Source organism: Centruroides vittatus, unplaced genomic scaffold (assembly GCF_030686945.1).
Source record: "Centruroides vittatus isolate TY-2023 unplaced genomic scaffold, ASM3068694v2 contig_3125, whole genome shotgun sequence".
In the NCBI taxonomy this organism is placed as follows: Eukaryota; Metazoa; Arthropoda; class Arachnida; order Scorpiones; family Buthidae; genus Centruroides; species Centruroides vittatus.
The window spans coordinates 576013-589103 of NW_027122014.1; the positions used below are offsets into that span (position 1 = coordinate 576013).

The 13091-nt window shown below is 29.7% G+C and overlaps 1 protein-coding gene and 1 long non-coding RNA gene across 2 annotated transcripts in view; one reads left to right on the forward strand and one right to left on the reverse strand.

The window, feature by feature from the left end:
• LOC136973247 (acetylcholinesterase-like) overlaps positions 1 to 12473 on the forward strand; it is a 30972-nt gene extending 18499 nt beyond the window's left edge. Inside the window, exons 4-5 of the mRNA XM_067267957.1 lie at positions 1560 to 1735; positions 11963 to 12473. Coding sequence (XP_067124058.1) covers positions 1560 to 1735; positions 11963 to 12084 — 298 coding nt within the window. The 3' untranslated portion in view covers positions 12085 to 12473. The remainder of the gene's footprint in view (positions 1 to 1559; positions 1736 to 11962) is intronic.
• Positions 9027 to 11147, reverse strand: LOC136973269 (uncharacterized). Its single transcript, XR_010880468.1, has 3 exons — positions 11092 to 11147; positions 10696 to 10927; positions 9027 to 9173 (listed from the first exon to the last, which is right to left on the reverse strand). It is a non-coding gene; the product is annotated as an uncharacterized lncRNA (long non-coding RNA).
• Positions 12474 to 13091: the final 618 nt, after the last annotated feature.

Sequence of the window (13091 nt, forward strand, 5' to 3'; positions counted from 1 at the left end):
TCCTTTTAGAGGAAATCGCATCTTGACATTATTTTCCCTTCTTAAATTTTATAATTATATTTATCTTTGTGTAGAATGACATTAAAGTTCGGCCGTTATGCGAATTCTACGCTTTTTTCTAACTATAAAAAGTTGTTTTTAACGCATTTAATTAATTTATTTACATAAGAATAGCGTATCTAAGATGGAGTAGAGATATCTCCAGTGTTTTTACATCCATTAAAACATGTAAAACATCCGAAGGATCCGTAGAAAAACCTTAATTACGGCGAGCTTTTCTTCGATTCTACTTCAATTACTATTAAAATAAATTAAGCAAACATTTATTACGGCACCATTCATAGTTAAGAAGAGCTAAATTTATCAAGTTAAACGAGATAAATTAATATTATGGAGTATGCGACGGTGATTCTGAGTAAAGTAACATTCTCATCACGATCGTATCTAATTAGATTATCTTTTTCTCGCGAAAGTGTTAAAAAATATGATGCTAACATTAGCCAACCTCTCATTTTTCTAGTTAATAATCGCCTTGCTTTCGGTTATAAATAATAAAACTAGCTTGTAATCGTCTTATTAAGCTTTGCTTCCATCTATAAATCTCATTATCGCCTATCAAAAGCCGCAGGTTCCTTTATTAAGAGAACGTATATCTAGTTAAGAATAGAGCGAAAATACGCTTTATTAACGCTTAAATCTTAATAAATAATTAAAATATAATCAATAAATGAAATCAAAATAAATCGATAAAATATAATAAAAGACATTTTATAAAGATTCATACAAGAGAAATGCTATTACAGTAATAAAATTGCAGCTGGAAGATTTCTCATACAAAAATAAATTCGACGATTCTATCTTTATAAATTCCTCATTTGAAATTAAATTATTCCTATGCGTTTTAAAAATCATTTAATACCCCTCATTTTTCCATACTTTTTTAAAAAGAAAACTTCCTTTACGGAGATTGAGAAAATTGTGTTAAAAGTTGGTATTACTTGGGATGATGATGTGATATCGATCCAAATATCCAAGAGTTTTTTTTTTATTTTATTTTATTTTATTTTTTTATCCACATGATCTATCAGATGGTTTGCTAAACGGGTTGAAATTGTCTTGGAGAAAAACGATGGCATTCGAGCGAATTGTTTTCCTAAAATAGACTATCTTCCATACTTTCTATTATACCACGAGAATTTTTTACGCCGTGGTGTATTTATAGACGGTGACTCTACAATATCTTCCTATAAAACTTCTTAAATTTATTTTTCTGTGTTTTATATTGTTATTTCCTTATAAATTTACTTTAAAAATAACTCGATTATCAATCGCTTACTATCGTTAGAAATTCAATCAATCTAACTCGGTCGAATCCGACTTTATATACGGGTTTGTACGGACAATTCGATATAACGTCGTTCCGAAAGTCATTACTTAACTTTCGAGGAACTCTTTTTTTTTTTTTTTTAAATATATTAATCAAAATCGGGATATTATCATATTATCCAATCAGGAAACGTGTTTTAAGGATGGAATTTATTTATTTTTTTTCTTTGTAGGAACCCAAGTAGAGGACTAGGAGGTGAATGGGAGCCCATCTATTGGCCCGTCCACACTCCATACGCAAAGGAGTATCTAACTTTGGCAGTTAATTCGAGCATCATCGGTCGTGGACCTCGTGCCAAGCAATGTGCCTTTTGGAAAGAGTACCTACCTCAGTTGGTCAAAGTAACAGGTGACCTTTCACGTGATTTTCTTCCTTATAAAACTCTAGAAATTATTCTAAACGATAATAAAATATAAGTTACTTATAATATTAATACTATTTTTTTTTAAAAAAACTCTCTCCGCCCCATGGGCCTTTTCATTAGCAAGCTCTTAATGAATTCGACCAGGCCCATAATGGGGCAGCCGGATGGTGAGGGACGGGCTATATGAATACTAATAATCTTCATATATAATATTAAATGCCGAAATTAGTTTTATTAAAAATATTCTATATGCAAAATGTGAAATAAAAGATACGAATAATTATAATTTTAAACAAATTATCATTAATTAATCCCTTAAATCATTTTAATTTGCTGGCCGTCAGCCTACCGCTCTGGTATACGAGATCGAATCCGAGCATGAAATTTTTCGGGGGGTGGTCTACACCAGATATACACCTAGTCCCTGATCATCCGGCCGACATATTGTGCTTGGCCGAACCCGCAGGAGCCCAAAAAAGCCCTGTTAATGCGGAAAGAGTAAAAAAAAAAAAAAGCCATTATTCATTGTACCATCGTGACAATGCTGGACTGCGAATTTTGTCACAATGCTCTCAATTTTAGTAGTGTCTTGCTCCTGTACATCATACTTTTCCTTTAACAATAGAGTCGTGCCGACCATCTAACTCCGTTCTCGAGAATAAGGAAGGACAGACAGTGGGAATTTGTAGGTCTACAGTTTTTGAAAATTGTAGCTCAATTAAATGTTTAGAGAGGGGAAATCGGATTTATTTACGTATACCCACGTTTATTGCTGTTAAGTTAGAGATTGAAGAATAAAATAAATAAAAATGTTACATTTTATTGCATGTAAATGATAAAATAACAAAAAAACAAATGAATTAGTTACACGCGATGATCCCAATGATCTTATCAATAGAGGAACAACTGAAACTGATACTGTACATTTTCCTGAAGTAATATTATATTTAACAAGGTACAGAAGCAGCCAGTTTCACAGATTGTCAAACGTACACAAGTCTTTATCTAATTTACAAAATTCGGAACAGAATACAAGAAACTTTATATATTCTGGATACAGATTGAATTTATTATTCAACCTTCGCAGATTCTACCAGATGTGCACAAACTTCTGCAAACGTAAACAAAAATTTTTTATATTTTCTATTTTGCATTATATGAGACGTAAAAACAGGAAATTATCGAAAGAATGCCAAAAAAATTCTAATTTTATACTAGAATATTTCATGTATTTACTGAATAGTTATGAAATTATCCATGAAAAATTCATCTAAATTTAAGTGACTTACATGAAAAGTTAGTCCATAAAGAAAGGAAGAGTTTGGTTAAAATTAGAATAAATTTCATTTTTGGGAGGCAATTAAAAAAAAATTGTAGACCTTTAAATTCCCATTGGCATCCTTATGCCTATCTATCGGTTCTCTATCCTTCCTTAATCTCGAAAACGGAGTAAGAGAGACGACCGGCATAACTCCGTTGTTAACAGGAAAAGTATGATGTACAGGGGCAAGACACTACTAAAATTGAGAGCATTGTGACTGCTTCCAGGGATCTGAAACACGCGGAAATATTTACTGGTCGATACTACGAATCCAGCACTAAATAGGATCCTAGACACTGTGTTATGTCTTCTGTTACAGATTTTGCATTATGTAAACTTATGTAAAAGGGGCCTGATAAATCAAAACTTGCCTACGGCCTGGTGCTTTCGGGTGCCTCGGATACTGACTCTTTGTTCGGTATTCGGAACCCAGTACTAGTTAGAATTCTATACCTCGCTATATGAATTTTATATATAATTATATAAAAGAGGCCTTTCGAATTCAATTTTATTTAGGACCTCTTTAGAACAATTTAGAGTCAGCAGTGCCGATACAGAAAGTTTTTAACATGGGAAATGGCACAGAAGTATTCATATATCTTTAAGTTATTTAGTATCGGAAGAGAAAATATTTGCATAGTTGAAAATTGAATAGATTTTTGCATGAAATGTAAAGATTAAATAAATATTCATCGAACAAAATGAAATATTTCATATATTTTTTTTTCTTGAGAAAGCAGAAGGATGGAATGCAGTTACACCCAGTTAAAATCATGTACTCGATAATGGCAAGAATTTAAATATTTATGTGATATGTAAATGAAATGCAATTTTTCTTCAAAAAAATTTAAATGAATTATATTTAATTTCTTGTCATGTTCAAAAACGCTTTATTAAAATGAACATTTTTCATTAAATCCTGTAAGAAAACCGGAAATTGAGTATAATATTTTAAGTTCTTTTTAAATGTTTACGGCCCAAATTTTTTAAAACTCAATTTCGCAAACGCTAAAAAGGTCTTTTTCCAAGCGCATAATAAATTTGGTGGGACTTATAGTAAGGCCCGACGCATCCGGATCACATCTGTAGTCACTAGTTTCGAACCCAGACTCCTGTGAGACAGGCTGGTGTCTTTATAACCCACCTGGCCAGTAACATTTTTGAATTTTGGACGTTATGTTCAACGGCTCTATATAGTGTCTCGATTAGGCCCTTTAGGGATTCTAGTAATTTGTATAGTAAATGGGAAACGAAATTCACAAAACATCACGTGGTCTGGTTTGAATTCGAATCCTGGTTCCTCAGATGGGTGACGAGTCCTTTACTAGGATCACTGACCCTAATTTTAATTTTTTAATTTAATGATTTTGCATCATTTTTATGATGCAAAATCATAATTGATTATACAGAAAATTATCTAGTGAAACAATTAACAAAATCAATATAATTTAACTCCACTAATTTATATATAAGAGTGCTTGATAAGTTGGGTTTCATAGTAGGAAGAGGTAGGACCTCTCAACAGGTCAATCGAAGCTCGAATCAATTATTTTTCTGAGACCCACTTTTTTCAAAAATGCCATTTTTTCTTAATATACGAGACAATTTGTTCAAATATTTTTGAAACCCCGCAAATATGAGGCCCTCAAATGTGAGATCTCCTATACGGTAGACCCTCATGTTTGGTTATTTAAACCGGACCCTGCCAATGGAGCGTTATTCTATGGACAAATAGGGTAATTGCATGGATCCCCCTGGACCCTGTTGGCCAAAATGGTCAAATTTAGGTCAGGAAGCCATGTAGTTCGGGCTTCTTGCGCTGGATGGTAGAGCCAGGTAGGGACTAAAAAACATCCTTGTTTTTACATATTTCACTTCGTACGTTTTACGTTTATCGAGCGTAGAAAATACGACAAAAATAACCTTTATAAAAGTCATCGAATCGTACAGAGCGTGTATTTTTCCGATATTTCAAAGGCAAATATCGAGCCATATCCGATATCTAAATCGGAAAAGGCAAAGAATCCGTTATTCTTTCGTACAATGAATATCGAAAAAGAAATTAAACAAACATTTATTAAATAAATAATATATTTTTAGCATCTATTCGCCTAGATTAACTCTTAAACTTTGAACATTTAAACTCATTCACTCTCTAATCATCGCATCAATAGGAAAAAACCAATTTTTATTAATTAAAAAATAAAAAATAAACGCTAAATAGAGGAATTATGTGGAGGAATTAATTGGTAAAACGTGCCAAAAGAAACAAATATTCGCCATTAATTTTAAGTAATACGAAAAATTATTTATTTGTTGTGACTTCGTCACAATGCTCTCAATTCTAGCGCCTGTAAATCATACTTTTCCTGTAAACAACGGAGTCATGCCGGTCATCTAACTCTTCTATGAACAAATTTGAACTGAAATAACGTAACTTCCAGTCTGGACCGGAAGTACGTTTATAATTAATCTGGGCCTCATGCCCCTAATCTTTCCATATCTGGCCTCAACTTTCACCTGTCTAACTCCATTCTCGAGATTAAGGAAGGACAGACTGGAAATTTGTTGATCTACAATTTTTGAAAAATGCAATCCAATTAATAACATAACACGTTAATTATTATACAGCCAAACCACCTGTGAATGACGGACACCGACAGGAACATAAAACGTGGCCTTTGTTTGGAGGTAGAGTTATCTAGAAATTATTTTGTATATGTTTTTGCTCAAAAGAAAGTTCCTGAAATAATAGCCGTTATTGGGAGGTGGCTTTTATTAATTATTATACAGTTAAACCCGCACCGACGAGAACCGCTGTTTGGAAATTATTTTGTACGCAATTTTATTATCTAAATCCTCATTTTTATCTCGAAATTTTCCACGAAAATTTTAAATATATATATATTTATATATATAAAAGGAAGAATTACGGTTCTTAGATCAAAGGAGCATCATCATCATCCCGAAAGAAAAATATTGTAAAAGTTTTCAAAATACCTTTTTTAAACATAAAATTTTACTTATATATAAACTAGGAAAGAAGATTATACTCTTTCCATTAAATTTAGCCATCTAATCTTATTTTATCCGCATTTAATACTCGAGTAAATCCCAAAAAATACTATTTTCTTTTTCTTTTTATCTATACATTTTCAACGTAACACTTTGCCCAAAATGAAATTTCTCTCCAAATATATATTTTATCCCGTAGTTTCTAGATAAATTTATTATTTATCTACCTTCCCCGATACCATTTATATAAATTTGATCAGGGTATTTTGCTTTTATTTTCTTTTTTTTTTCCCTTGAATTAAAAGTCGAATTCTTCGATGGGAGCGCGTAGAAAACTAGTAAATACCTCGGTTTACAGATCTCCGGGCGCGTATTAAATTCGTATAAATTCGATTGTAAGAGCTGGCGTGAGATTAATCGTGGCTTTAGTTAAAGAGATTTAAACTATTAAAACCATTTTAGTCGAATTTGAAAGGTAAATCCGTATTAATGCTTTCACATTTCACAACTATCAACTATGTTATTTCAGTGCAGATTAATGTTAGTTTCAGATCATTTCCGTTTACTTGACTGTAACAATTTTCGCCCGCAGCTTTTATTGATTACTACTACTTTCTGTTTGTGTCGAATTGACTGAAATGTAGCAAGTTTTCTTCCATTTTGTATTTTATTTATTTACTTATTTTCCTTTTTTTCCCCCTCTCTCTCTACGGCCGAAATCGGGGAGTAAAAGAAATGACATTAAAAAGCCAGGAATTAATCGGTTAAAAATTGCAAGAAGAAACGAATATTCGCCGTTAATTTTAATTAATACTAAATATCTCAACGCGTTGATTGTTACACAGTCGAACCTGCGAAGGACGGACACCGAAGGGTAAGTTGTCTGGAAATTTTGTTCGAAACAAAATTTCTAAACAGTGGCCGTTGTTGAGAGGTGGCTTTTATTAATGAATATATTAATGCATTAATTTACAGTAAAACCTGTGAATAACGGACACCGACAGCACATAAAATATAGAGGTTTTTTTTTTGGAAATTATTTTGTACGCATTTTCTGTTCGGAAGTTCCTGAAAAAAATGGCCATTGTTGGGAGGTGTCTTTTATCGTCATCATACAGTCGAACCTGTGAATGACGGACACCGACGGGAACATAAAATGTGGCTGTCGTTTGGTAGATATTGTCTGGAAATTATTTTGTACGCATTATTTGTTCAAAAGTCAGTTCCTGAAATAGTGACCTTTATTAGAAGTTCGACTGTATTTTATATAAAATTATATTTACGTTTTTATGCATTTTATTATATTAAAAAATCATATTAAAACTAATTCTTTTGTTTAATTTTAATTAAAGAAAACTAGTTTAAATTAAAATTTAACTGTAAAGCAGTAAAATTCATATTCGTAAACAATAAAAAGGCATTTTTTAATTATCACGTTAACGTATTTTACTGTATAAAAATTGACTTTTTAAAAATTAATCTAATAGTAAATTAGTAAAATTCATAATAATAATAATAATAATAAATAATAATATTTTACTGTTATAACGGCATTTTCTCGCCGACACACCGCATTTTACCGTACAAAATTCGATTCTTAAATTAGTTTTAGTTAAAGAAATCTTAATTAATTTAAACTCGAAAATTTAATCGTAAAAAAAACAGTAAAAATTCACTTTAACTTTCTTAATTAACTTATTTTATGCAATTTACCGCATAAAAATCGATGATTCTCGAGTTTAGTTACGGTCCAAGAGAATATTTTAAAGTAATTTAATAATTGGAAAACCGTAAATTGTCAAGTAGTAAAATATTTATAAATAATAAAAGTTTTACGGCAGTTAAAGGCATTTTGTCTCCTGGTAAAATTGCATAACTTTGATAATCATCATTAGTTTTATACAATAATAACAAGACTTGTTTCAAGTGTTAACGTGCCTCGGGGTTATCCAGTAAATTAGCGCGTGTTGAACGTGTAATTATCGTGTGAATGTATCCTATACAAGTGAATGCAATTCTAGTTTAATTAAATTTCCCTTTGATTTCTATCAAATTCTAATGAATTAATGACGTTACGTTGGATGCTTTCCATGTTTGTGTTGGCCCTCAAAATTTTACTAACGCACAACACAATTGGGCCACCCCGTAATTTAATCTAATTGAGTTGCAATTTTTAAAAATTGTAGACCTATAAATTCCCGCTAGCCCGTCTGTCCTTCATTAATCTCGAGAACAGTGTTAGATAAATGAAAGTCGCAACCGGATACGGAAAACTTAGGGGCAAGAGGTCCCAATTAACTATACAAGAACGTCCGGTCTGGACCGGAAGTCACGTTATTTCAATTCAAAAAATTTTGTCCTGAACACAGACCCTCACGACTCCATTGTTAACAGGAAAAGCATGATATACAGGGGCAAGACACTAATAAAATTGAGAGCATTGTAACGAATTTTTTTTTGTGTGTGTAAAGAAAAAGACTAAACTAGTTCAGAGTATAACATACAGGCAGGCCCAATAGAGTTTTTTCAAACAACTCAATTTTTTTTTAAGTAATAAAGAGAATTCAATTAAGCAATTCGGTCTTTTATGGCGGTTAACCGACCTTTGACCCACCCTGTCCATTACGTACTCAAACTCGATTACTTTAATAATTACATTTAATTTATTCTCATTATATAAAAGCTAGAATTGAATATAATTTTGTGAATGAATAACAATGGCATAAAATCTGATCATAAAAAAAATATATATATATATAAATTATATTATACAAATTGAATGAACTGTACATTATAATATTGTCTTTACTAATTTTACTAAATGAATATTTAACAGCATGGAAGTTCAATTCTTAGTAAAATTAATTAAATTTTATACTTAATCTACCTTTTTTTTAAATGCAATTTTCTTCTTTTTAATTTAACTAATTGTAGTGACCTTCGGATAACCTTTACACTCAAAAATTCTCGTGCTGTAATTTCGAATTTTCCAAAAAAACCATGTTCTCTTCTCTAATACTTTAAATTATAAAATTGGAAATCTTCCAATCACTTCAGAATTTTTAATAATTTTGTTTTTCGATGATCTAAAAATAAATCGAAATTTATTAAAAATGTTAATTTTTACAATTAAACATTTTTATTAATTTAATAATAATAAAGTCAAATTTAAAGCTCTTTCTACCCTGTTAACGGGCACTAATGGGGCCTTTTATCTGGTGAGAGACGGGTCCCGACACATGCCGGACGGACTATCCCCAAAAAAACTCATGCAGTTTTCCTGATTCCCCAGAATTGATGGGACAATTCAATGAAACACGTGGGAAATTTGCAGGGGGGAATACCTACCGGGTGGACGTTCTATGGGAAACTGGCCCATATTCAGGTGTTAGATATGTGATGAAAGCCCGGAAAATTCCGCGTGGGGTCGGTCAGGCACGTGGGCCCATTAAATATTAGTGTCCTCCTGTCCTCCAGAGGTGAGCTGATGCCTTAACTGCTCTGGGAAAGTTTGGGTTTTCTCTTTTTGGAATTCTTAACATAATTTCTTGTTTAATGATATATTTCAAATAAAATTTAATTATGTTTTTACTTTTTAATAAATTATTTTAAAATATATTTACCCTATTAATCTGTGTATAAAAACTCAAGTTAAGAGCAGCTTTTCTAACAAAAAAGAAATTTTTTTACGTATGGAATGCCCTTTAAATTTAGGTATTCTTTGCCGCATTTTTAAATAAAAATCTATATATATTAATTTAAAATTTAAGTTCTCCATTTCAAATTAGTGGCTTGCCCCTGTACATCATACTTTTCCTGATAACAGAGTCATGCCAGTCATCTAACTCCGTTGTCAACATTTTTGAATTGAAGTCACGTGACTTCCGGTATATACCGGAAATTCGTATATAGTTAATCGGGTCCTCTCGCTCTTAATATTTCCATATCTGATTTCCACTTTCATTTATCTAACACCGTTCTCGAGATTAAGGAAGGACAAACAGTGGGAATTTATGTCTACCATTTTTCTCGAATTGCAGCCGAATTATTCTCCAATTTCTTCTTAAAAAAAAGAAAAAGCCTTTTATAAAAGTCGAATTAATGCTGTATTTATACTTTTAACTCAACAAGGAAAGGAGAGAAAGAGAGAGTTTACTTCCTTCTTTAATAATACCTGTCTTCAAATCAGAGAGATTTACATAAATAAGCAATTAGAAATTTAGTCGTGTTGTAAATTTAACGACTTAAAATATTAAAGACAAAGTCATCAAACGTCAAATAAATAAAGAAATTATCTTTTTTTTTTCTTTAATCTTTGTAAAGTTACACACAATATAACGATTAAAGTTGTGTGTAATCTCACAAATGTTATAAAATAAAATCCAGGTTAAGAAAATTAAGTAATGCATAATACAGAATAGAAATTCCTCTAAGCTATTTGTAGGGAAAGAAAAGAAATTGTTTACTCGGTTTAAAAAGTTATACACAAGAGAGAGCGAGAGAGAGAAAGAGAAGGGGAGGGAGAGGAAACTCGTTTATACGTTTATGTTGGCAGAAAGTATATTTATCGATTTAATTTAAAAATTTAACAGAATAAAATAATCTGACCGTAAAAAAGAAATCTTCAAATGATGAAATAATTTATTAAATCGATTAGTTTTGCGCAAAACTCATCTGGAATTCATAATGATTGTGTTTCATTCTATATTTAAATTCTTTTCTTCGTTTTTTTTTCCTGTTTGCTCGTTAAATTTGTTAGGATTATCAGAATGGAATGCTTCTTCTTCTTTTTCCTAAATTCCTTTTCTTCCAAGAATACAAAATTTCATACAATTCTTCTCTGTTAAATTAGAAGAAAAAAAAAAAAAAAAAATATATATATATATATATATATTTTTTAAATTTATTTATTTCTGGTCTTTTAAAACTGTCTTGTAAAAGAATAATAACGCTTCTATTCAATACATGTAACGTTTTATTTAGCTAATTTATTTATATACAAACCTTAAAGAATCAAAAATATTCCTGCTTCTTGAATTGTCATTCAAATGATTTTTATTATTTAAATTATTAAAAATCCAAAATAATAAAACTGTATATATATATATATATGTGTGAAATTACAATTTATATACAATAATATAAATAATAATTATTTATTTAAAATATTTGAATTCTGAAAGTTATATTCAATTGTATATAATTTATATAAACACATTTACAGTGCAATATATAAATATTTTATGTAGTTATAATGTAATATTGTATTTATGAATATGTAATGGTATACATTAATAATAATAATAATAATAATAATAGTTAAAAACTCAATTAGATAAAGGCTTTTAATGTAATTTTATTATGGTTTCGGAGAATTTATACTTTAACTTCTTTAATTTATTAATATACATTTTTTTTTTATGCTATCATAAAATGAAAATAAATTATTAAAATTTAAAAAGTTTAGAATTGAAATTATTATATTAAAATATTTATATTTATTGTCAATATAAACAACAAATTAAACAGTACGGAATATTCAAATTTGAATTTATGTTTAATAAATTATCATTTCCTGCATATAACCTGCAAAAATTGGTAGAAATGCGCTTGCTTTTAAATTACCAGGTTGCCTGGTAAAGTGGCTTTAATACAGCTGGATAAACAAGCCAATGACATAGTCCATTTCAAATGTAACCAGCTATGTCATTGGTTTGTTTATCCAGCTGTATTAAAACCACTTTACCAGGCAATGCACACCCCCATCTTTAAAAAACATAGATAAACTGCAGGTTATATACAGGAATTTCTTAAATATTTAAATTTTGAATAATTTAAAGAATAATTATTCTAATTATTATTATTATTTTTTCAGCATCACATAATAATCCAAATCCAGAATGTACCAGTGCAACATCGTCTAAAACTATAAGCACCACAATGGCAATGATTACAACAGTGATTGGAATGTTTTGCCAATTGTCAGTGATCACTTAAGTAGAAGTGATGATAAATAAAAAATAAATAAATAGCGAGAAAGACATTCTTCTTGCTACAATTACAATTTATAAATTACATAAATATAAAAAAAATTTAGAAAGGCAGATATCATTAGAATAAACAATATCCAGAACGAGAATCAAACTGAGTTTCGGCTAATGAAGACAGCTCTCTCCCCCGAGGAATAATAAAAAAAAATTAATAATAAACAAACAATTTTTGAATAAAGCAAGTGCTGCTCCTTTGGATCAGTTTGATAATATTAATTTTGACAATTACTAGAACATTGTAGTAGTATATTATTTATTATATTAGTCACTTCAAAGAAAGAGATTTAAAAAAGAAAAATATGCTATGAGTTTTGTTATAAAATTCATGTTTTATAACATGAGTAACCAAAGATTTATATAGATTAATAAACTATAAGTAGATACATAAAATAAAAGCTATGTATAAATATATATATACATACGTATACGCATACAGCAGATATATATGTGTGTATGTGTATATATATATATATATAATATATATCTATAGTAGGTATGTATATCCAATATATTAATTTTAGTGATGAAATTAGGAAAATATATTTGGTAAGAATTCCAATATTACTAGAAATTTAAACAAGTTAGACCACAGGGGCCTACATTTTAAATACATAAAAAAAAAAAAAAAGATAAATGCAAAAGCATATTCGAAATTTGGATCCCAAATTTTCCAACATATCAGAATATTACGATTAAAAAATACTAGAGAGAGTAAATAGTTATTATTAATATTGTTTTTAAGGGATATAATTTACATTTATAATAATTATAGGCTATTAAAATCTAATGTAAAACTATTCTTAAAGTCAGCTTAATACTGATGTGTATATATGCACATATATAAGTAATTTTAATTAATGTTTTTTTATTATATTTTCAATTTATTTTAAAGAATTTTATGTAAATAAATTAAAAAATAGAGAAGAAGAGATATACAGTATATATAAATTTTTT